This window comes from Alternaria infectoria (assembly GCF_024043175.1).
Source record: "Alternaria infectoria strain BMP 0036 chromosome Unknown scaffold_6, whole genome shotgun sequence".
Lineage (NCBI taxonomy): Eukaryota > Fungi > Ascomycota > Dothideomycetes > Pleosporales > Pleosporaceae > Alternaria > Alternaria infectoria.
Genome location: NW_026250695.1, coordinates 895,131 through 918,964, shown reverse-complemented (window position 1 = coordinate 918,964; position 23,834 = coordinate 895,131). Strand labels below are relative to the sequence as shown.

The following is a 23,834-nucleotide window of genomic DNA, read 5'->3' as shown; positions in this document are numbered from 1 at the left end:
TCCTCGTACACAGTTTTTGCGACTACAGCTGCCCGCGCGCACGATACGTGCGTGTCTCCATCGTGGTAGTTGCGACTAGCGTCGTGACTCGCCAATATACCAGAGCATACCCTTTCCATCTTCCTCTTCTTCCTTGCGGAAGCTCTCCAGGTGGTCGTGCAGCCAGCCCATTACTTGCGTAAAGTCTACTGGCTTCCACTGCATCTCTACTGCGTACTTTTCTCCGGCCAACACCACAATGGCCTGTCGCAGGAGCTCATCGCGGTCGACAGCAACGTTGGGGCCAAGACCAAATCCTCGGCCCACATCTTCAAAATTGGCGATGATGGTTTGCGTGCAGCCCATGAGCGTGCGGTGCTGTTGGATGCGCCTCTCGATCTCGGCAGCTGTGTGGCCTTCGGCTGACCAACCTGCAGTAGGGTAAGTAAAGATAGAATGGATGCAGATGCAGTTGGTAAAACGTACGTTCGTTTGCTCGTAATAGAGCTGCCAGGTGGCGCTTAAGTTCCACCCAAGTCAGAAATGCTCGTTCCCTCGCAATGAAAACGGGTATGTTTTCGATCATCTTATTGTAGTCGGCTCGAACGCCTTCTCGCCATGTTCTTTCGAGTTGGTTGAGGAGCGCTTCCTCGTCCATTGAAACACCTCGCTCCTCTCCATATATGTACTGCCGCAGCGCCCGTAAGCCGTCGTAGTCTAAACCACGGTAGGGTATGCTGTTGTTTGGTTGCGGGAGCTCTTCTGGCACACCGTTATCTGACCGAAAGCTTGCTACCAGCGCGGCCATTTGGACGCTGACTTGTCGATCAGCAGCCGCTTGGGTCGCGTCGGTGATTTGCTGTTGTGCCGCTGCTTTGGTCTCGGTAGGATGTGCAGCGTGGGTAGCAGCAGGGCCTGACATCGTACTGAGATATCGAGACTTGTTCGCTTCAGCAGTAAGTTTGTTCCAGACACCCTCGGCGATGTTGGATTGTTGTGTAGCCTGTTGTTCGTGGGCTTTCGCCGATGTAAAGGCGGCATTGCCATTCGTTGCATGTCCACCGCCATTGACAGCTGTGAACCCGCCTCCTTCCCGCGGTCCCATAGTGGGACTTTCCCCAGATTCCGGAGGTGTGAGCATTGCACTTGACGACATCGGGCTTCCACGTGACGCTGTATCGCCGTCGTGCAACACCGAGTTTGGTGCAAGCGCAACAAATGATGCTGGCGTGCCGCCCTCTTGCTGGCCAGAAAACTCTGCATCAGCTCGCGCCTGGCGGTTTTCTGCCTTCTTTCGTCTCTCGCGATCCAGGCGTTCGCGCGCAAGAATGACGTTGCATGCCTTCAGCCCGATCCACCAATGGAGAAGTTTGTGAATTCTGCGTAGTGGGTCAGTAGCTATTCGGCTCTATTGCGAGGGCCCAAACCCCAGACAGATGTGCTCTCGAGTTTATGTACTTACAACGCTCTGTCTTCCTCGTTCTCCAAATAAAGATCCCGCGGGTAAAGTCCCTCTTCGACTCCGGGTTCATTCGCAGTGATTAGGTGCTCGCGATCGCCCACTCTTCCCCAGACCTTGGCGCCATGTTTCTCAAGCAAGCCATCGACTTGCTCCTTCAAACTTCCCTCGTCGCTCAGAAATTTCATCAGCTCATCCGGCTCTTTCGGTAACGTGGAGACAACATCGCCCATGTCTGCAACAAGCTCGCGTACGAGGGCGGATTCAAAGTTTGTTTTACCGCGTTTGTTCGATGACCACTTTGCGCGCAGTCCAAGACGCTCGATCAGCTCGTGCATACGCACTTTTGATCGATTCTTCATAATGTCCAACCAGTCCTTGGACGTTGCGTATGTGATAGCTGAGCCGTCCATGGCGTCTGGGCTAGATGCATGGATCGCGAAATTTCGCCAGGTGAATTGAATGTAGACTAACGATGCGTCCGTAGACGGTCGTATGGGTTCCGAGCGTTGTGGTGTCGCGAGTATGCAAGGGAGGCGTGATGTGTAGTGCTGATTTTCTCGGGTATGATTACATGCAGATGCTCTCAGGACTGGGGCAGCCAGATCGTGCAATTTCGCCAAAGGGCCGTCTAGAGCATGTACGAGTCAGTGATGGGGCGCGCAAGGGAAACGAACGACATTCTCAAAGATGAATCGAGAACACGATAGATGATAAGAAAAGTACAGATGAAGAAACCATAGCGGCGTATGAAAGCTTCGTCTACAGGTTAGCGGCACCCGCCTGGGAATGGCAGGCGGAACCAGAGGGCAGTTGCTGCCGATTGGCTGGAACATCGCGTTAGCCGACGATCCCCCCAAATCACTTACACAAGGCATTGTGCACATTGTTCTTCGTCTACGAGGTGGCGAAATGCAGCTCACCGCTGCTGACAGTAATGTCTTGTGGCCCAGGTCTATGCATACGACTGCATTTCCTTTTCCACTTATTGGCGCGACTGACATCAGATGCGCAGTGGCGGGCAGATTTCGCTGGTGTACAGGCGATGGGGAATTACTACATCATCGCATGTGCTGTAGCATATGCACACACCCAAACAGAGGCTCTGCAAGTTTTGCGAGAAAAGGCCACATAGAGATCGTCATTAGTAATCGTATGTATATACATTTTATGAGTTGCCTGGATCCTGCCCAGCCTCATGGAGCACCAGTGCTATACAACCGCCAGCCTGGTATCGATGCTTTCGACCAACTCGCACGCGAAAGATCAAAAGTGATCGGGGTATATGTAGGACAACGCAAAAAAGCCATCGATGTACTCAATGGTATATAGATGCTAGAGAAAGTGAGAAAGAGCACACCTTCGAAGAACGCCGAGGGTGGAATTCTAGGAAGAGAATTATCGATGACCGTTGTTCATGCCGCTCAAGCAGGGTTTGGCCGGCTCAAAGACTTGAGTACGATATCGACTTTTGCTTGAGGATTGTCTGCCCAGATAGACGCTTGAGCAAGTGTAGTCTGTAGACGATCGAATGCGGTCTCCGTGCCTTTGCGGGCTACGATCGCTTTGCTGATACCGTCACCAAGATCGTATGTCAGTTTCCAGGTTTTTGTTTTCTCCAATATGCTCGCAGCAGACGGTAGGTCCTCAGATTCCTCCTCCAACAGGCTGAGCAGGCCTCCAAAAGACTTGCATTCGCGCAGCGTATGAATAAAATCCATTTCCATGCCTTCATCATCGACCGACCAGATAAAGTACACGCGCTCGGCTTGTTCGTCGGTCAAATCAAGAGAGATGATGCTAGTCGAGTTTGTGCGCTTGATGGCTTGAGGCGGAGGTTTGAATGTATCCGCGGGCGTTGGAGCATGCTGTTTGACATCGTCGACAGGTGTTTCTGACGTTCGTTGAGTCTGTGTATGTATCTGTGGCTGCGGTTGGGGTTGGGGTTGGGTTCGGGGTTCCGGCTCTGGCTGTGGCTCCGCCACAGGTTGTGGTGTCGGTTCTTGTTGTGGTGTCGGTTGTTGTTCTGGTTGCAACTGTGAAGGGCATGTACTGCTATCCTTGGGAACAACGTCGATCACGTCCGATATCTGTGTCCTGTTTTCGCTAAGCTTTCGCCGCTTCCTCGCTGCGGGTTGCTTAGTATGAGCATCGCTTTCATCATCATCGACCTTTGCCATGGCATTCGATGCTGGAGGTGCGGCATTCGGTGCTGAATGTGCAGCATCTTCATCAGTAGATTTCGATAGCTTGGGGGTAGAAGAGAGACGATGTCTTGGTTCCGGTAGTCCCCTAAGCTTCGAGGCGATGTCAGCTCGCTCTTGCGGAGACAACACTGAGAGCACGGTCTCTAATGTGCCAGCATCGCTGTCAGGATTGCGAAGTGTGAGCATCATGAAATTGTTGGCGAACTTGTCTCCCAGACCACCTCCACTGATCTGCAGAATTAGATGTGAGGTCAGTATGTTTTCCATGGACTATTCGTTGATCCGAGTCTTACCTCGTAGGGGCGATAGGCTTGAAGACCTTGTAAAGACCTGTCACTCGTCTGAGGTAGCATGATGGCAAAAACCCCAGCGTCGTCGTCGCCGTCGAGTGGCATAATAACGACCTTCTGTATGCTGTCAGTACTCTGAACGATGTAGATTGTATGTTTCTCGGTACAACTCACAACCTTCGGTCCGAACTGCACTTCGCTGAAGGCAATAACAGCTGAGTCTTCCCTAGCACAGCCTCGGCAGACAGCGTTGCGATTCTCCCTAGGACTCCCTGATACTATAGGAGGGTGTGGAGGAGTGAACTTCTTGTAATTGGCCTTCAAGTCGTGAAAGGAGGGAAGCCCTCGGAATGATTGGCTTTGCCTGTCCGGAGCCAGGTAGCCAATCCAGACGCCCCGCGCAAAGAGCTGATTGGCCGAATAAAAATGACCTTTCAGATGAGGTTGCGAGTTGAAGCAATCATACGAGATGGAGTTTTTCCTAGGACTGGTGTTTCGAGATTCTTCCATAGATGCCTGCAGTGCACGCAGCCTAGGTGACATCATTGGCGAAGTCAGTTCGCTCGACGCGCTACGACGTGCCGGCTGCGCATCGCTTTCTGGAGATGCCGCCTTGGAATTGGTGTTTATTTCATTTGAGTTGGAGGGTGTTTGCAACCGGATTGCGTCACCAGGCTGAGGGCTGTTGTTGTCGAGACTGGGCTCGCGGGCGCGCTTGCAGCTTGTTGACGGGGCCCTCGACACAGGTGTGCGCACACTCTTCCGTGCTCTTTGGGGCTGGGGCGGCATGCCCGAGTGTTTGGGTGGCATGCCGGCGAGATGTCGGATAGCGACTGGTAGGTGGTGATGGCGGTCTGTTGTTGCACCATGCGGCTGCGCGCGCTAGCGTCCGTGCAGGGCTTTAATTGGCCCACAATTCTGCATGGCATTTTAACTCCGTCGCAGCACCGCCATGGTACATCCCATCTCCCTTCACTTTAACGCGAACAACCGTGTCGCGATACGTATAGCACGCGACATCGGAATGCGGGAGATTTATCAGTGAGCACGAATAAGACGAAAGCTTCTCCTTGCCAATTGAGGACGCGTCAAGTAAACAACGAAGGAGCGAGGACGCGTCTGTCTCGACCGGAGTCTAGATGGAAGGCGCCTTGCATTAAACCGCTGCCCACTCCATCACCACCACGTTCGGAATCTATTCGCAAGCTCTCACCGCTTCATACCGACGTCGCCAGCTGCGGTCTATACATCACAATTGCCAATTGGTTTTTTGTCCATCAAATCACCACTATACCCGACAATGGGGCGGCAAAAAGGCGAAATCGGCGTTGCTCATCATATAGAATGTCTTGGACTTCAGACGTATGGGAGGGAGAGGATTGAACCGGGCTTCGTTATGAGAAAACCAGTGTTCAGGTATGAGCCCGCCACTGCAATCCACGAACTCGAGGTACCGGCTCTGCTTGGTCTACTACTACGCGATGCACACGATGCAAATACTGTCATCGATCGACACGATCCCATGCTCCTCGATAAAGAGCTAGACCAGCTGTTAGTCGAGTATGGTCCTCTGATCTGGCCTGAGCCTGGTCAAGGAAGTAGAGACCATCTCCGAAAACCACAAGAGGGTACCCGATATCCGGCTGATTTGATCTATCCGAGAGACAGTACCACGTAAGTCCGCTCATCCAGGTACTGGGTGCGAGCTAATGGAAGCAGCATCAAGAAACACCTGCTGGGCATGGTTCTCTGCAGGCAGACTCGCACCGACGTAGAGACCTTCATAAACAGAACATACATGAAAGCCCTGAAATACAAGAAAAGAGACCTAAACATCGATAATAAGCCTTGGTTTCAAGGTTGCAGATTCGTAGCCCTAAGCGAGAAAATACCAGTGAGGAAGAGACGCAGCACTGGTACGACTACTACAGCAGACGAACCCGCTCCTCAACGCGCACGTTCCGAGGAAGACCAAACAGATGTTGACTCCGATACGTCTGAAGATTCGGTGATGGGCACCAAGATAGGATGTCCGACCCGCAGGACAAGCGCGCTTTCACCCGAGCCGTCGCCCTTTAAAGTTGAATTACGAATCTATCGCACCAAACCACCGGGCCAGCCAATCGGCCCTGGACCGACTTGGTCTTACGGCAGTTTGATGTTTACTGGAAAGGAAACAACATGTGAAGACTTCTTCGGTCTCATATGCAATCAGACCAAAGCCGACTGCAGCTTCCTCATCTTCCAGTTGCCCGAGGATATGTCCATGGACGGAAGGGTGCGCATCGACCGAGGATCCAAGGAATCTGAGATGACCTACCGACGTACCCTGGGTATTTTGCAAAGGGCGAGGAGGTTTCCATGCGGTCCTGCGCACCGTTCGGTGGAGCTGGAAATAGGGTTCGAGACAGTCGTTGATTAGTGTTTTGAGATACCCCGTACTTCGCGCCTGCGACTACCAGTTCTTCTGTGTGAACTGCGTTCGTGCATATCCTTCGCTGTATCTCTTTCTTCTTCAACACCGGCGCAGGCGACGGCAAGATGTCAAACGCTTAAGCTTGGAACCCCCAACACACGAGTGTATCGATGTAGCTTGTTGACATGACAAGATGTATATAACATGACCTCGTTATTCGTCGTGTAATTAGTGTACCCATATACCCAACCTTTTCTTTTTGTACAAAACACCTCCTTGTGTATTCCACCTGTGACTACCGGTGCTGACCCACTCTCCTCTCATCAACCAGCACACTCCAATTCTTCTGCACACTAATCCCTCCCGTCGCAGTCCTCTGCGCACTATCATCGCTGACCCTTCCCATCTCAATCTCCACATTATGCTTCCCCTGTGTATCCTCCCCAACGAACTTGAACTCCTCCTCATCCTCCAACCGACTCATACCCGCGAGTGTCGAAAACAACCCGCCCGTAGCACCCTTCTTCCTGTGCCTCCCTCCGGAGTTCTTCGAGTCATGCATATACCCATCCAGTCCGCCATTGGAGCTCGGACCAGGACTCTTCATATCGCTCGGCCGCGAAGAAGCAAAAGAGAACAATTTATCGAGGCCGATCCAACGGAAAGCCGGTTTCAAGCTAGGCAAACAAGCACACGTGAGACCGATGTTGATCTCAACAATCGACCACACGATGATCTCGCGGAAGTTGTAGGTCACGTCGCCCTGGGCTGAGATGGGGATTTGCAGGAAGATGATGAGGCGCACGAGCGAGACGACGGCGATGAAGGTGCCGAGCGCGAACATGCCGGCTAGAACGATGCGTTGGGCGAGGGGGGCGTGCAGCCGCCAGACGTGCGGAATGGGCATGATGACGATGAAGAAGTCGAGGATTACGTTGGGGACGGAGCCGCCGAGGTAGATGTCGCGCGTTTCGATGCAGGTCTTTTGCGTGATGGTTATGTCCCAGGCAGCGCGTACAGGCAGGCAGTTGAAGATTACGCAGAGCATCTGTGAGGCGATGCTGTTAGCCTATTGCGCTGATGGTGACAGTGTTCGTGGAATGAGTGGCTTACAATAGCGATACACCATGCGATGGAGGCGGCGGTGACCACATAGATGGTAATGCGGGACTTGATCTCGAAGAGCCGCCAGTAGAAAGCCAAGACTGATAGTTTGATACTCGTGATGCTGAGCGTATACAGAATCTGGCCGATGTAGATATTCCGTAGGAAAGCAATGATTTGTAGCGGGTTCGTGATTTCATTGATGTGTAGTCCCAGTGACTCTCGCATGCCTGCAAGCACTCAGCGTTAGCCTACGATTCGTGTCCAATGACGAAAGATACGTACCTATTATGCACACGTAGAAGAAGCCGTTGGCCACAGCCAGTGCCACCATGGACATGTAGTCGTCCATCTGAACATTGCGCCATCCCCCGTGCCGTTTCCGACAGTAGACCTTGAGGGGGACAAGTAGCATGATCAAGATATAAGTCGATATCGCCACTCCATCTAGACGACGGCGGTAAGATTGGCTGGAGAGAATGTCAGATGCATGCTACCCAAGACACTGTTTTCTGGTCGTGATAAGACATGGGTTGGGTGAACCGCGGAGGACCACGGAGACTGGGTATGGAAAGGGTAGAGAGCAAAGAGATGGCGAGTAGACACTCCCGAGCAACTTACACGCTCTCCTGTGGATCGATGATAGGCGCCATGATGCACAATTCATGTACACACTCTCTTTCCTATCCTCGACAGCGTATACACCAGGTATATCACAAACAGCGAGAAACAAGACGTCGCAGTGGCGTTGACGGTGATGCACGAAACTCTCACATGGAAAACGCGAGACACGCACCCATGATATATCAGAAAGAAGAACACGGCACAAGACACGCGATGCCCAGAAGGAAAGAAAAACCTTTCCTCACCTCCCATGCAGACGCCCTGACCAGAACTCCCCAGATGTTCCCAATCCACCTACCGCTACCGCCGCTCCCGGTCGCGGGAGACCCCCTTTAGGTCTGTAAATCACAACCCTTCAAACCCATGACGGTTTACTTGCTTGTTTAGCTGTGCATCAGCCAATGGCCATCGCAGCATCCGGCAGAGAGAAGTAATAATCCGACATGCTGGAGCTGTTGGGCAAAGCATAAAGTCAAGAAGCGAGGCACTGACACACGGGGAGCATCTGGGAAGTGGATCGTCAGTTACAGGTTAGGGGGTCCTGGTCGGCCTGAAGGGTCCCTCGTCTTCACATGTGAGTGGGTGGGGGATGATCCGGCACTCGCTCCCAACGGAGACGGCGTCGTGCTACGCGGGAACGAAATGGGAAGTCACTCCACTTCAATTATGCAAGACTTCAATCTACGCCTGCATCGCACGCCCTCTCGTTCAGCAAGCGCGTCGCGGCTTGAGACGAATGATCAGTATGAGAGGGGTAGATTTTTGCATCTTGCGAAAAAAGAAATAAGAACGTATTTGTTTATCTGTCGCCGCGGGGTCGAGTCTGCCGTCTGCGTGTGTACCCAAACCGACAATCACTGCGCTCGTCGATCAAAATCCTCCGGGGTAGCCGTGGCAGGATAAACTCCGAGCTGTGCGTTATTCTAAATGGCCGACTCGAGCAGATCATCCCACTTCCTGGTGTTGAGCGCATGTGCCTGGCCGTCGTTTTGGCCGTAAACGGTTTAGCTTGGCCGTCCGTTGCGAGTCAGAAATGAGGCTTCGGCAATGGATTACGAACCAATCGATGGCGGACATAAGCGATGAAGATATCAGACGCCTTGCAGCTCCTCGGATGAACACGCACTGCGTCTGCTTTGTGGCGTTCGTTCCTGTGGATGTCGTGCATTGCCGGAATCCTACTATGACGAATTGCAGGGCATTTGGTAGGGGCGCAAGCCGCAAACGTGTGTGCAAGCTTTGTGGCGGCGTAGGAACCAAAACGTGCTAAGCTCTCGTTGGAGGGCAATCACCGTTTGCCAATCATACGCCTTGCATACAACGGCATGGGTCGCGGAAGCGGAAGGACCCTCACACGCTATGCTGTGCCGTGGGAGCGAGAGGGACTCACGCCGTCGTCTTGGTAGTTTTAGTAGTGCAACAACGAGTCGAGACGCCGTATAGACCCTGTCGAGGCCCATCAAGTTATTGTCTCAAACCCGACCAGGGTAAATGCAGTGAAAGTCCCATGGGGCTTAGCGAGAGACCCACCTATTCGAGGGCGTCCGGCACATGCGCCATCTTCCACGTGGATGCGAGGAACGCGATATGCGGGCTTATTACAACCAGCAAAACAAAAAGTTAGTGATGCATCGTGATAGTGGCGTCGCTCAGTAAGCATCAGTAACTGTTTGATAGTCAAACTATGTGTTATGGATAGCTGGTGCGGGAGGTGCGGCTCGCCATCGGTCCTTTCTTAGCCCAGCCGAGAAGCAAAACTCCACATTTCAGAGTCGTTTCTGACAGGTGCCCCGGCTGCTAGTTAGCGACCTAAGGTTTTAGGAGACCAATCAACGGGCACTAATTTGGGAGCCGTGAGGGTTCAGATGCCGCGGAGCACGACAGGTTCAACCATGTGCGATTTGCAAAGTCGGCGAGCATATGGAAAGGCGTAAAAGAGGCCCCACGCTCTGCATTTCGCTTTCGGATTCCTGTCAAACTTTCCTTCTTCTCTGAATAAGCCAGGTGCATGATGGCAATTACAGATATCCAAGGCAATGGGTCATACCCAGGGCTTCTCGTGTTGTCAGCTCTGTTAGTATCGACCTACGTAATCGTTACTGGAATCTATCGCCTCTACTTCCATCCACTCGCGGCGTTCCCGGGGCCGTTCTGGGCCCGCTTGACTGTGTTCCCGTCATGGTGGCACACTCGTACTGGCGACCGACACGTTTGGCTGTATAGTCTGCAGGAGAAGTATGGTATGGTCGCCTGATTTCATCCCCAGAGTCAGTGAGTTGTTAACGATTGGTAGGACCCGAGTTCCGGTATCGTCCAGACAGTGTCGTGCTCAACACGCCTGCTGCTTTCAAGAAGATCTTTGGACCAAAGGGAAATGTTAAGAAAGGCCTTTACTACGAAGTGTGGCCACGCAATGTCCACACTATCAACACATGGAGCACCACCAGTGTTGAGGTGCACTCGCGTAAGCGTCGTGTGTTGAACTACGCTTTCTCAGAAGCGGCGCTGCGAGATGCTGAGGTCTTCCTTCACGCGAACATCGATCGTTGGTTGGAGCTGATTGGTCAACAAGCGCCAAAAGCTGGCGAGTGGACGACCTCTATCAACATGTGTGACTGGATGAACTGGCTTGTTTTCGATATCCTTGGTGACTTGTGCTTCGGTAAGAACTTCGACATGAAGGAGCCTGGAAGCGATCTCCGCCACATCCCCGAAGTTATGGTTCAATTCATGGAAATTCTCCATCCAGTTAGTCCCCTGCATCAGATCATCGATCGACCATGCTGACATTCCAAAGATTGCTTTCGGCCCGTTAGCCAACGCTTGGGTATGGATGAAGCCTCGTGGGCTCGACAAGCTTCTGGAGGTCGCCTCACCGCCGGTAGTCAAGAAGTGGCAGGACTTCGTTGAAGGATGCCTTGAGAAACGGTCCGCGGTCGAACACGAATTGGAGAACAATCCCAAGCCTGAGGGTGAGGTCCGGAAGGACTTCTTTCACTGGCTCTTCAAGGCTGTCGACCCCGAAACTGGCAAGCGTGGCTACAGCGAGCACGAACTCTTCGCTGAGTGCGAGTTGCTGACTATTGCTGGTTCCGATACAACATCTGTCGTAATGTCTGCCGCCTTCTTCTACTTGGCTCGTCGACCGGAGGTCCAGGCTAAGATTGCTGAAGAGGTCAAGTCGGTCTTCTCAAGCTATGACGAGATCAAGTCTGGTACCAAGATCATGTCCTGCAAATACCTTACCGCGTTTCTTCAAGAAGCTATGCGCATGACACCACCAGTCGCAGCAGAGCCCAGCCGTGAGGTACTTCCTGGCGGAACGACTGTTGGCGATCACTACTTCCCCGCTGGCCTCCACGTCAGCACCGGTCTTTACTGTCTGAGCTACAACGAGAATGTCTACCCGGAGCCCTTCAAGTTCCGCCCTGAGCGCTGGATCGTAGACGAGACTGGAAAGGAAGGATCCTCGGCTGAGAGTGTGGCATTGGCGGAGAACGGTTTCTGTGCCTTCTCATATGGAACGAGGGGCTGCGTTGGAAAGAACCTTGCCTGGCTGGAGATGCGACTTGTCATTGCCAAGACACTCTGGATGTACGAGGTTCGGCCTGATCCAGAGAACAAACTTGGTGGAGGCAATCGAAATGGGAAGCCTGGGCGACAGACGGAGGATCAATACCAGATTTACGACATCTTCGTGGCCGGCAGGAAGGGACCGATGCTGCAGATGCGCAAGAGGTAATGTTGAGTAAGATGAGCCATTTGTGCAGACGACCGAAGTAAAGCCTGCAACGTACGATAGTCATCTTGGCTAGCCAATTGAGCATATTCTGATCCCTTTGAGAACGTTGTCCGTGTACAACACCACGTGTCGCCAGATGCGTGCGCGTGTCTGTGGTGCAAACGGTGGTGCGACCATTCAGTCCCTGACGATCCTCAAATAACTAACAGCCGTTGTACATGTATTGCGCACAGTCGGGAGTGTCGTCGCGCAGCCTCGCCAGGTGATCTGGTGTTGTTGTCGCCTCAGAGGGCTTGCTGTTACCGTCAGCGCATGCCCAGAAGGACGTCCACGTGACGTCTCTAGCGGGGCCGATCAGAGGAGCTTCCTCAAGCTCCGAGTCCGGTCCTTCTTTCTCCAACTGCTCAACACCAACATCGTCGAATCTGTAATTCGTCGTGCGACCGTCGTTGTGCCCAACACGATATGACGATGTTTTTGGCCCCCATCGCAAGCCACCGGCATGCCTCAGACGGCAATGCCAGGCGAGACTCGAACGCCATTCGACCGCAGCGGCACAGCGCCGTATTTTTAGCTCAGCTGGCCCCCAAATCCTGACCGGTCGATTGTTGTGATGGCATTGCTGCAGCTTGTAAAGCGATGCATTCTCTATCGTTACGCTCAACATTCTGAGCTCCTTCGTCGTTACTGACGCCTTTGCGCAACGCCGTCTTTCTGGCATCGAACATCAGGCTATCAGCCTTCAGTCTGGAGTTACGCGGGTTGATCAGCACAGGGCTGAGCGGCTCGTCAAGCCCCGCGACGCCAGCGCAAATCAAAGGCACGGCGAGCTTGATTCCACGACAGCTGTTCGCTTCGCCTGGACTGCACATGGTGTGCCGCACTAGAGCAGCCTTTCCTGCCTGAGTAGGGCGAAAGCATCCGTGGGCGCATATTGGTGTGATGGAACCAGGCTGACCGGTGCAACGCATAGGCTGCAAGGTACCGTCAGCCTCGTGCAACATGTTGTGCGATTTGGTGATTTCCCGCCTTTTTTCGTGGCTTCTCTCTTTCCTTTAACCTCGCTCGCTTTCGTCCTACGGTCGCTACACATTGCAAACATCATTGTACAGTACAAGAACGTGAGCGCACGCCGCGCATACACGAAACGAAATGCGGTCACCATCCGTCGAAGGAGTACCATCACCCCTCAAGGTTGGCTCCCCGAGCAGTAGGAGAATCTCCGATATCACAGTTCCTTCTGCTTTGCGCGTTGGCTCTCCAACAACTGACGATACCCCGCCCATCCACGCTCGGCCACCACTGCGTCGCAAGAACACGTCTGGCGCTTCCGACAGGCTCTCGCAACTCTTTCCGTCCCGACCGTCCTCAGTCGCCTCAATCGCATCTCCTAGCAGCACCCCTGCATCAAGACGTCAGTCGTTTCCTTCGCCTCTGCTACCGGCCGCAGAACCCTCGTATCGCATACCCCGCGCTCCAGCGCCGCCCTCGTTTGCGCAAGAAACGTCATACAACCCTGTCGCGAGCGTGTTTACTCAAGATCGCGCATCACCGTCGTTGGGCAAGAGCAACAGTAGGACCAAACGGGTCCTCGACCGAATCGCATCGTTGCACAGGGGAGCCTCTCATGGGGGACGTTACAACCGACTGGATGATGAAGAATCACAACCCGGCAGAAGACGGCTTGTGGGAGTCGATGAGGGGGACGAGGCAGTCGGATACGATCTGAGCTCGCTAGGCGGTCTGCCGCTGAAAACATTCGAGGCGCAATCGCGGACACAGGACATACATGAAGGGCAAGAGCGTGATAGAGACATGGATGAAGCTAGTCATGCCGCAGAATTTGAGCGTCTCGAGGCGCAACTCGGAGCTGGAATGACGTCTGTGCTCCATGTTCCGTTTGAGCACACCCCAGCTGGACCAGTACCAGGCTTCTTTCCAGGCCACCGACGAATTCTAACAAGAGCGGATGTAGTAGATGAGCAGGCCAAAAAAGCGCAAGACGAGGCTGAAAATACTGGCAAGGTCGTTGCTGTTGCAGCAGATATCCCAGTCGATATCAGCGAGTTCACAGGAGTTGCTCGCGACTTCGACTCTATGAGAACTCTGACGGCTGAGGCTGGTCTCATTTCCAGCGGTGCACAGACTAGCTACTTCTTTCCTGAAGGCAAGTTTCCCTACATGTACGTGTCGAGAGATAGGATCTAACACGCATGCAGATCCCCAGATGCCTGCATGGCGACCCCTTACTATGAGCTCGTGGTGGATTCTTATGCTCATCATCCTTGCAATTGCACTTGCTGGTGTACAAGAATATGTTTGCCAGATTTCCTTACGCAGTGTCAAAAAGCATCCTGATAGAGGCGGTTTGTGGTCGTTCGAGAAGGTTAACAGCTTGTCCGTCGCGCAATATTTCGCCTGGCAATACGCGCCCATCATGATCTCGGTCTTCTATGGCGTCCTCTGGCAAATGTCGGATTTCGAGGTGAAACGTCTGGAGCCATTCTACCAGCTATCCAAGAAAACAGGCGCAACAGCGGGAGAATCGCTGAACATGGACTACTTAACCTTCTTGAGTTTCTTGGTCCCACTGAGAGCACTTCGTCACAGGCAATACGCCGTCATTTACAGCTCACTGGGCACATTGGTCGCTAGTAGTCTTGTACCTGTCTTGCAGAGTGCTTCTATGACTATGTGGCCAGACGAGGAGGCCCGTGACCTCGGCGACTGGAAAGCCGTGAGAGTCGAACCAGTCTGGTCTAGAGCGCTTTCCGCGTGCCTTCTGATTGTCGCAGCTTGTGGCGGGGCGCTGATGTACGCGATGCAAAGAAAAAGCGGCTTGCAGTCAGATCCCAAGGGCATTGCGGGTATCGCTGCCATGGCTACGAAAAGCCACATTCTTACGGACTTTAAGGGCCTCGACCAGGCTTCCTTGCCACAAATCCACAAGCAGCTTCGCCAAAGAAGATACATCTTGCACAAAAGCTCACTTTGGCAAGGAGAATACATAAAGAGCAAGGAAAAGATCCACGAACAAGGCTCTGATCCTAGACCGCTCATGCTTCGAATGTGGGCGGGTGTACTCTTCATTGGCTTTCTCTTCCTATTCACCGTTGCGGTACCACTCTTCACATTTGTCGAGGAGACGGGCATAATCACACAAAAGCTGCCATGGATGATGACTGGGATAGCGACTGTCATACGCATACTCTGGAACACTATGAATAGCGACGTGCGCATGCTCCAACCGTTTTACATTCTTTCTCTTCGACATGCCCCAGCCAAGACTCTCACACTCGACTATGCTGGTACAAATCCTCTCTGGCTACCATTCGAAGCTTTCCTCAACGGGCATTACCTTGTCATGCTCGTCGCCTGGGGATCCATCTTTGCCGAAATCCTAACCGTCTGCGTAAGTTCGCTCAGCGTCGACGGTAAGAAATTCATACCCGGTTTCGGCGGTGAGAATGAGGACAGTAACCATGACGGCAAGGATAGCGATCCATCTGATCGATGGAACACAGACCAAACGTTTCGCAGCTTCTGGTGGAGCTTCATTCTCACCATGTTCATCCTGATCTATCTTATCGGCATCGCTCTCCTTACCTATGCGAAGCGCAGTCAGAAGTTCATGCCCAGAGAAATCGGCACCATGGCCTCCGTCCTCGCGTTCATCCACCAGTCCAAGATGCTCTTCAGCTTTATCGACACGGAAAAGCTGAACTCAAGGGAGATGACGAAGCATCTCGAGAAGAGTGGGAAGACATACGCGTTGGGCTGGTTCCAAGGCAGAGACGGCGAAGATCACTTGGGCATCGACGAAGAAGAGATCAGCAGCGCGTACGTCTTTGGCAAGGATTGGACTGAGGGGCGGCTGAGACCAGGTAGAGATCTGACGTGGGAGGTTTATTAGACGCGTCGTCACACGATATAATGCATCCCCATTTCCATCGACATCAAGAACGCGCATGCAATTACTGACGTTTGACTCCCCACCCCGTATTCACAACCCTAGCGCCGAGACGCCATTATGCTGGTATAATAATCCGTTCTGACGCGTATGTGCCGCGTCATATGTCCCCGCTCCCGTCTCATCCCCATCCCCATCGCACGTATATCCTCATATCCCGTTCCATCCCACCCTTCCTAACTCTGCTCCCCAACATTCCCCACCAGCCAATCCATACCCTCCTGGACACCCCGCCCATCCACCGCACTACACGCCACGATACTCCAATTCCTATCTTTGAGCTCCCCCAACTTGAGCGCCTCGCTGATCTCGCCCGCGCCCTTGGCACCCGGTTGATCTTGTTTGTTTGCAAAGACGAGGAGGGCGGCGTCGCGGAGCTCTTCTTCGTTGAGCATGGCGCGCAGTTCTTCGCTGGCGGTGGTCAGGCGCTCGATGTCTGTGCTGTCGATTACGAAGATTACGGCGGCGGTGTTGGCGTAGTAGCAGCGCCAGTAGGGGCGGATGGAGGTTTGGCCGCCGAGGTCCTGGGGGGGGAGGGTGTTAGATGGTTGTTGTGGGTGTGGATGGGGGAAGGTAGGTGGTTCTGGAGGAGGGGGAGGTGGGAGGTGAACTTACCCAGACGTTGAAATTGAGGTTCTTGTATGTGACGGATTCGACGTTGAAGCCTATTGTTGGTATCGTTGTGACTACCTCTCCAATCTGGAGGGGTTGTTAGCCTCCGTACTTCTGACCATCCCGACCCAGAATCCATATGTTTCCATGTAGTCATGCCAGATATCGCGTACCTTCAGTCTGTATAGTAGCGTCGTCTTTCCAGCGTTATCCTGCATTTGTAATCAGCGCCATGGCTCCCATACTGGCCATGCTGAGGTGTTCCTACCAGCCCCAGAATCAATATCCGTATCTCCTTCTTCGCCCATATCAGCTTTGTAAACGTCGATAAGTAGCCACCCATGTTGTTCTCCCTGTGTATCGTCCGCCCGCTCGTGAGGTCCGTTTGTATGCGGCGTTGACCGCTGGTCTGGTGTTTTCGGCGAAAGGGACGGTTTCGAGGATGTCGGCGATATGGCGATTTCGTGAAAGTGTGTTAATTGTTATGCGGTTAGCTTGGAGAGAGTTGGGCGTATGTTGTCTTATGGGTTGGAGTGTTTCAGTGTTGCTGTCTGGCCATAAAGTTAGGCCGTCGCGTGCAAACAGGACAAACAGACCGAGGTCGTCGGCGGCAACTTTTGCCGATGTTTGGGCGGACCACGGGTAGAATTGATCTAGCCACGTTCCAGTTGGTTAGCGTTACACTACAACCCCATCATCCACACCATGCCTTACGATCGCGATGTAGTCGTCAGTTGCATCGAGAGGCACTATGATTTGCTCGTGCGCATGGCCTACCTCGACTCGGATACGATCCTCCGCCCGCCGCCTGAAGGTTGGAGTGATGAGCAGCTTGCTGTTGACACATTACAAGAGTGGAAACGGTCGGACAGAGTCATTGATCTCTTGCGTCACTTGCCTTATCTGAGTAGGAATATGTTTGACGATAAACACGAGGTCTACATCGTAACGGAAGCATGCAATTACCTTCGCAATTATGGCTGGCTGAAAGACGAATACAAAAAGGACGCTATCAGGTATATGTCGCCATGTGGGGAGGAGGAGGAAATACCTGCTGGTATGATACCGTTGAGCCAGGGCAACGAAGCGACAGTGTGGATGATAGATACGGACCAAGGTATGAGCCGCATACAACGTGCATCATCGGATATTGACAGGTTTCACTAGGGATAATCTGGCCCATGACACCGTTCGTTGTAGACCGTAGTGCGCCAGAAGACCAGCCTTGGCGGCGAGCCGCAAAGCCTCAAGAGATTCAGCAGTACTTCGATGAGCTCCACGACGAGATAGAAACCTTGATCACAGTCCCTGTACCATTGACGCGAGGTTGCTATCAATGGTACAACGAGATGGTGGATCATCGAGACAACAATGCACAGGTGAGTGCGATCTTCTCGGCAAACGTGACCCAAAGACTCACTAAGCGAATGAACAGCTACCGAAGCGCTTACTGAAAGAGTATGGCTGGCCCTCAGCTTTCAGAAAGGCAGAGTATCTCAAAGCTCTCGAACAAGAACGTCTCGACGCGAAACGCAAAGAAGCGGAACGGAAAGAGGAAGCCGTGAGGAAACGTGCACAAAGGCGCTTTATAGCGGTTGACAAGACGTATGATTTGCGTTCCAAGGGTGGAAGCGCTGACAGCACAGCAAAGTGACAAGTCCCGCGATAGATCACTACGCATTCTCCTATATTCTTATTGGGATTGGTCACACGCAAGACTACAGCTTTCGAGCAACCTTTGCCGATGCTCGGGCGTACCACGGTTGGCAGACAGCAACTTTCCAACTTCGCGGAACTTACACCACGCTTGGCGGCATGCCACCCATGTATTAAATTCTAAGCGAAATGCTTCCGATGTCAAAAGGTGATAGTCGGAAACACGATACGTAAAAGAATATCTCCAGTCGCTTAGCGACGATTGACAACATTCGATGCGGCCACGCAAATCCGCTGCCTTAGACTGCTACATGGAGGTCGGTAAAGACTTCGACTTTGGAATTCCTGGATGCATTCTCCAGATAAATGCTTGCTGACAAAAGAGAATACTGGGTCCGGAGGAATCGAAAAAATCATTGTCGGCACTCAACCAGCATTACACTCCTCGACCTCGCAATAGAATTGGCCAACACCGATATCAGCGTACTCCTCCCAGACTGTGGGATTAGAAATAGCAAGAGAACAGGCTGCAGTGTAGGCCTCGTGATCGCGATCTCAGTTCGCTAAGCTCGAGCGGGTGGTCTGTTCGCGTACGGAGGTAATGACCGAGAGCACATTTGCGCTGAACATGAATATTGGCAGCATTTCTATAGGCTACCTTTCCCAAAGGCTTAGTGCGATATACGAGGACTACATCCCTTTGGCAGCCATGGTCGCGCATGGTGAACCGTACGCAGCCTTAGCAAAATAGACCAGTCTACTGCCAGACTGTAGTCATTGTCCGGTAGCAGGAGCCTGAACCAGATAACGATCCTCACTTTGACTCAATGCTACGCATTGTGAGTCACTGCGTGTCTGGCACTGATATGTTTTGCTCGCTTAAAGTGCCACTTGGATATGTTGGATTATTCTTTGGTCTTGCGACTGGCTGTCTAAGAGGAATAAGGATACTTACTACTGGTAGAGGTATAAGGTCATATGGTCAGGGTGAGTCTATCTGCTCATGTTTTGGATGCGCAAACACGGGACGCACGCGATACCATTTCTCTTCTACAATGTTCTGCAGATAGTATATAAACTCACATCTCCTGCCTCCTCCATCCTTCCATTCAATTTCATCCGCACATGTCCCAAAGCCCAAAGACATACTATTCCAAACTTTTCTTGCAACACGCAACCACATCCACAACACAAGCAAGCACAACCCAAAACCACAACATGTCTTGCCAACGCCTATCAACCGTCCACGGGCTCGCACCCGAAAAGCTCATCAAACTCGCTTTCAAGTTCCTCCCCTTCCGCACTCTCCAAGCCGTCTTCGCGACGCTTCACCCCGCTCAACATCGCATCTTGATGCAACAACGGCGCCGCGGCGTGAGTCTGCACCACCTAGCAGACACACTATACTACCACCAAGGCGCCACACTGTCGCGCCTGTCGCGCTGGAACGAAATGACGGTGCTGCAAATGCAGCATGAACTCCTCAAACGAGAACACCTCGACGAGGGAGAGGAAAAGAGCTTGAGTGAATGGGGGCTGAGGATCAGATTGGTGTGCCTCATGGCTGAGGAGAGGAAGGCGTGGAAGGAGGGGAAGGAGCAGAGGAGGCTGGGGGAGGAGGAAGACAGGAGGGCATGGATCGCCCAGTGTAGGGCGTATGAGGAGGAAGATGAAGGTGAACCTATGGAAATCTTCGTCGCCGCTCCACAGGAGGGAGGTAAGGCGGTCTGCTGAGATGGTGAAAGGTCAGGGGATCGAAAGTGAACCGCTTGTTTTGAAGTTCGTGGGGGTCATCACAGAAAGCCCATTGGTGTTGGTGTAGTTGTCCCACAGTTTTGCCAACGAATTCGTCTTCACTCGACCAATGTTACTACCAGACCTCTTACAATGCCGTTGATGACCACAGTATTGCCTACGCTGTGAAAATGATCTGCCCACTTTCCCTTCTCCCGTGCTCTGCCGCACTCTCCGAACGTAGTACATTCACTTTCACTTCCAGAGACTTGGTATCACATCACCTGCACCCACTAACCTGAGTGAGAGCTATTCCCAATGAATGCAGGCCCTTCCTTCTTCGCCGCCAACTTGCCTCTCCTTTTCAACTGACCGCTTCTGAACCTCTTGGATTACTTTCAACAATCCAGTCGCCGTAACAACAAACACTCCCCCATCTCAGCTAACCTTTCACACTACCAAGATGTTTACATCACTCATCGCAGAGATCAACGGCGTGGAATCCTCCCTTAAGATGAATACAACCCAGGTCAAGTCAGCGATTGCGCGAAAGCGTACCATCGCTGAGACTACATCAACTTCGGCGCCATCACTTCGACAGCGCACAGTCGCTCGTCACCCGCAACAGCGTCAAGGAATCGATCGGTACATGGCTGTTGCGCACAACCCATGGAGGGAGCCAAAGCGCCTAGCAAAATCCTCATACGAGGAAATGAAGCAACAAGAGCTTCTCGAGGAAGCGCAGATTCGAGGGCTTGAGATCGACAACAGGGATAGGATATACCTCGTAGACATTTTGATCATCGACGACGAGGCCTACGCCAAGCTAATGGAGGTACTCGGTTGCCGCTTCAGAGCCGCCGACTTTGCACAGGGTGAAGTGAAGCTCTACAACCAGGAACTGAAGCTTAAGCGAGCTGAAGCGGAGGCGAAGCAGCAAAAAGCGACCCGTGAGATGCATAAGAAGGCAAAACGAGATGCGCGCGTCAAGGCCGAGAAGCTGGTATGGGAGAAGAAGCAGGCTGAGAACAAGGCTGCTAAAGCCAAAGAGCAAGAGCAGCGGAAGCGAAAGAGAAGCGACAACGTCGGTTCTGGTCGCTCTTCTGCCCCCAAGAAGGCCAAATCCAGGCATGCACCGGCGGTTTCTTCGGGCTCAAGAAAGACTGGCGCCAGCAAGGCATCATCAGGCGATAGGAAGTTTGTCAAGATGAGTGTTGCCAACGACATGAAGGATGCGCACGACGATGACGAGGATGAAGACGGACTTGGCGACTTCATTGTCGATGACCTGCCGCAGAAGCTGAAGCGCAAGAGCGATGTAGGCGGCATGGCAAGGAGCAGGTTGATTGCTGGGTTTTGATGGAAGGCATATCTTCATTTTTCTTGCTTTCGTTGTTGTTCTCCTTCTAGTATAAGACTACAATGTATCGTAGTTCCTTATGTATAGCATTGTTGCGGGGAAACCTTCATGTTGTAGTACTATTGCGCCGTCGGAGTATCCGTTAGCGCAGGATTGAGTCGGCCCCAGCGCTTACGGGCACTGCTCTCCGCCAGCGTAGCGCAATTGATTGCAAATTGTTAACTTCATTGCGACATGGATTTACTGCCACACAATGTTCGTTTAGGCGGGTAAGGCATGCCGAGCTCTGTCGATCGCGTCCGTATTAACCACACTCTTGGCTAGTGCGTCATTCCCATAGGGTGCCTAACCGCGCCACGTATATATAGATGCATTCTCGCAAGTCCAAACGATCAAACGTCTACGGCTTTACCCTTATGCTACGTCAATATGTGGACATATGACAATCCAAAGTTGCTGCTCCTTACGATATCAGGACTCCTCACCACAGCGGTCGTCCATGCGCAAAACTCCTCCTGTCGAGGCTTTTTCGACGAATTCACGGCCGTGAACTCAACCGGCCAGCACGAATTTACTTGGAACTCCTCCTACGCCGGCGATGACCCGTGGTATGTCTCTGTCCTCGTCGGATCTCGCTATGACGATCTCAGAGGACATGTTTACATCTCCGTACCTGGAAACGTGCCCAACAATACCGAGCTCTGCAAGTATCAGTGGAGCAACATTAATGCGACGTTAGAAGCCGGAGGGGAGAATAGCTGTAGCGGTGTGATCAGCTCCGACTGCATGGACCACCTGAACAAGGCACTTAGTGATACCTCTGGTACCTCGAATTACTGTCCTAGTAAAGATACTTCGTCCGTATCAGATGAGTTCAAGAAGGCGTGCCCAATGTTGAGTGGCGGCTCACACAGTACGTTCCTTCCCTTGCCCCTGTACAAACCTTCTATATGCACTTTGTTTTTCCTTCCCCTGCACAGAACAGATACGATTGACTTGCGGCTCGGAAGCTGCAGCCTTTGTACATATAGCTGACAAGGTCGCACAGACACGGTCCGTCAAGACGTGACCAACGGCACGTGCGCCTACAACAACATACCCGAGGAGGTGCAAATTCCAGACAATTACAACACGTTCGGGACAAACGCAGGCGTCAGCCCGTCCGATAACTTCTATGCCGCTGCGAATGAGACGTATGATCTCTTAACGCGCCAGACGATTCCAGTCGTGCTACTGGGACGATTTGTTGACCCGGATTCGAATCTGGTGCAGACCAGCGTCGAGTTCGTGTGTATGAATGCGAACAACACAGTGGAGGGAAGCCGTGTACCAGAGGAACAGACGCCGTGGGATAGTGCTGGGGCTGATATCAGTGCTAGGATGGTGGGATGGGCGGCCGGCGTGATGACGGCGGTGATGCTGGTGTTGTAAGACTGCGGTACATCGTGATGGTCTATTATGGATGTAATCGATGGTGGTAGAGCAGAGGGACCATCTGCGTAGCCCGAATGATACGTGTATTGACTATCGGGGATGGAAGCAGGTGTAGACTCATTGCTGGGGGTTGAAGGTGGGAGGGGATGGCACGCAGCTGGTGACTTCGTTCGGAGATCGGCAAAACTCCGGCGCTAATTCTTGAGACGCGTGCATCGCGTTACCTTGATTCGATCGAACGTACTACTCCTTCGCATCTCTTCTTCTATAACATACCATCATTATCGCCTCGTCTTTATCGCGAATTCAACGCGCATGTACGATGTTGCATTGATTCGAGCGATGATCGCAACCGTTGCGCGTTCGCGCAGCGCGTTCTTACCCAGCCTCGCCATGTGAAATATATCGGTACAGCTTTCAACGCATGGCGAATTGCTGCGCTACCGATGTTTCGCGCGGCATGCTCGTCTTTGCGAGCTGTGCGGGTTTGAAAGGCCTGTTGACATTCCCTGGTAGCGAGAGGAAGCCACCCGCACCGTACGCTGATGACACAGTCACGACGTGCTGAAATTTCCTTCCTGGCCTCCAGTTTCTCATTCCTGTGCCGACCTGCTTTCGACACTTCGTCCGAAAATTCACAGAAGTCAAAAGCATAACTCATCACCTACACATTACCACCGTCAAGATGGCGTCAACGCTTACCGCTACTCAACACGCCCTGGGCATCGCGGAACTTCTCGAGAATATTTTGCAACACCTCAGCCCGGCAGATGCTTTGTCGAACAAACAGATGGTGTCTAGTACCTTCTATAACTGCATCAACAGATCGTCTGTTCTCAGACAGATCTTCTTGCTTGACGCCAACCGAGTCGAAGAAGATGAAGCCGATAGCAAGCTCTACTTCCCCTTAAGCAATATCTTTCCCGCATATGGATCCCATGAGGGGCGCGGAGGAGTCCTTATTCCTGGATACAAATACCGACCTTTTATTTTTCTGAATCTCGCAGCCATCAGATGTTTTGTTCCTGCGGACTCCTACTACATAGATCAAGCTGCGGTCAGCAGAGCTTTGATTCCATCAGGCAAAGATCGGCTCCCAAGGTTAAAACACGGAAGTCGAAGTTGGGACTGGGAAGCGCCTATCACCCAAGTCCGTCCATCAGCTATACACCCATTCATCGCCCGCAATCTTTGGATTTCAAACGGTTTCTTTTGGACTGGCTTTGGCTCCCATGCAATAGTCTTCA

General features: G+C 52.6%; 11 protein-coding genes across 11 annotated transcripts; 7 read left to right on the top strand and 4 right to left on the bottom strand.

Moving 5' to 3' along the window:
• Positions 1-75: 75 nt before the first annotated feature.
• On the bottom strand, positions 76-1,851 carry J4E92_004620 (uncharacterized protein; the record flags this gene model as incomplete). The annotated part of the gene is made up of 3 exons (XM_051496010.1): positions 76-410; positions 466-1,358; positions 1,442-1,851. 3 exons carry the CDS (start codon positions 1,849-1,851, stop codon positions 76-78), a joined length of 1,638 nt encoding a protein of 545 aa, XP_051353850.1.
• Positions 1,852-2,862: 1,011 nt separating this feature from the next.
• J4E92_004619 (uncharacterized protein) lies at positions 2,863-4,481 on the bottom strand (the record flags this gene model as incomplete). Its single annotated transcript, XM_051496009.1, has 4 exons — positions 2,863-3,528; positions 3,610-3,876; positions 3,939-4,052; positions 4,110-4,481. 4 exons carry the CDS (start codon positions 4,479-4,481, stop codon positions 2,863-2,865), a joined length of 1,419 nt encoding a protein of 472 aa, XP_051353849.1.
• Positions 4,482-6,646: 2,165 nt separating this feature from the next.
• Positions 6,647-7,870, bottom strand: J4E92_004618 (uncharacterized protein; the record flags this gene model as incomplete). Its single annotated transcript, XM_051496008.1, has 3 exons — positions 6,647-7,399; positions 7,465-7,685; positions 7,741-7,870. 3 exons carry the CDS (start codon positions 7,868-7,870, stop codon positions 6,647-6,649), a joined length of 1,104 nt encoding a protein of 367 aa, XP_051353848.1.
• Positions 7,871-10,087: 2,217 nt separating this feature from the next.
• On the top strand, positions 10,088-11,821 carry J4E92_004617 (uncharacterized protein; the record flags this gene model as incomplete). Its single annotated transcript, XM_051496007.1, has 3 exons — positions 10,088-10,319; positions 10,373-10,827; positions 10,877-11,821. 3 exons carry the CDS (start codon positions 10,088-10,090, stop codon positions 11,819-11,821), a joined length of 1,632 nt encoding a protein of 543 aa, XP_051353847.1.
• A 1,152-nt stretch (positions 11,822-12,973) lies between these two features.
• On the top strand, positions 12,974-15,734 carry J4E92_004616 (uncharacterized protein; the record flags this gene model as incomplete). The annotated part of the gene is made up of 3 exons (XM_051496006.1): positions 12,974-13,031; positions 13,272-14,004; positions 14,162-15,734. The coding sequence occupies 3 exons, from the start codon at positions 12,974-12,976 to the stop codon at positions 15,732-15,734; spliced, it is 2,364 nt and encodes a 787-aa protein (XP_051353846.1).
• A 233-nt stretch (positions 15,735-15,967) lies between these two features.
• Positions 15,968-16,746, bottom strand: ARL1 (Arf GTPase arl1; the record flags this gene model as incomplete). Its single annotated transcript, XM_051496005.1, has 4 exons — positions 15,968-16,315; positions 16,407-16,490; positions 16,577-16,615; positions 16,672-16,746. 4 exons carry the CDS (start codon positions 16,744-16,746, stop codon positions 15,968-15,970), a joined length of 546 nt encoding a protein of 181 aa, XP_051353845.1.
• A 362-nt stretch (positions 16,747-17,108) lies between these two features.
• On the top strand, positions 17,109-17,570 carry J4E92_004614 (uncharacterized protein; the record flags this gene model as incomplete). The annotated part of the gene is made up of 1 exon (XM_051496004.1): positions 17,109-17,570. One exon carries the CDS (start codon positions 17,109-17,111, stop codon positions 17,568-17,570), a length of 462 nt encoding a protein of 153 aa, XP_051353844.1.
• Positions 17,571-17,774: 204 nt separating this feature from the next.
• On the top strand, positions 17,775-18,057 carry J4E92_004613 (uncharacterized protein; the record flags this gene model as incomplete). Its single annotated transcript, XM_051496003.1, has 2 exons — positions 17,775-17,782; positions 17,886-18,057. 2 exons carry the CDS (start codon positions 17,775-17,777, stop codon positions 18,055-18,057), a joined length of 180 nt encoding a protein of 59 aa, XP_051353843.1.
• Positions 18,058-19,277: 1,220 nt separating this feature from the next.
• On the top strand, positions 19,278-19,793 carry J4E92_004612 (uncharacterized protein; the record flags this gene model as incomplete). The annotated part of the gene is made up of 1 exon (XM_051496002.1): positions 19,278-19,793. One exon carries the CDS (start codon positions 19,278-19,280, stop codon positions 19,791-19,793), a length of 516 nt encoding a protein of 171 aa, XP_051353842.1.
• A 153-nt stretch (positions 19,794-19,946) lies between these two features.
• Positions 19,947-21,153, top strand: J4E92_004611 (uncharacterized protein; the record flags this gene model as incomplete). Its single annotated transcript, XM_051496001.1, has 3 exons — positions 19,947-19,951; positions 20,059-20,065; positions 20,236-21,153. The coding sequence occupies 3 exons, from the start codon at positions 19,947-19,949 to the stop codon at positions 21,151-21,153; spliced, it is 930 nt and encodes a 309-aa protein (XP_051353841.1).
• Positions 21,154-21,939: 786 nt separating this feature from the next.
• Positions 21,940-22,584, top strand: J4E92_004610 (uncharacterized protein; the record flags this gene model as incomplete). The annotated part of the gene is made up of 2 exons (XM_051496000.1): positions 21,940-22,066; positions 22,193-22,584. The coding sequence occupies 2 exons, from the start codon at positions 21,940-21,942 to the stop codon at positions 22,582-22,584; spliced, it is 519 nt and encodes a 172-aa protein (XP_051353840.1).
• Positions 22,585-23,834: the final 1,250 nt, after the last annotated feature.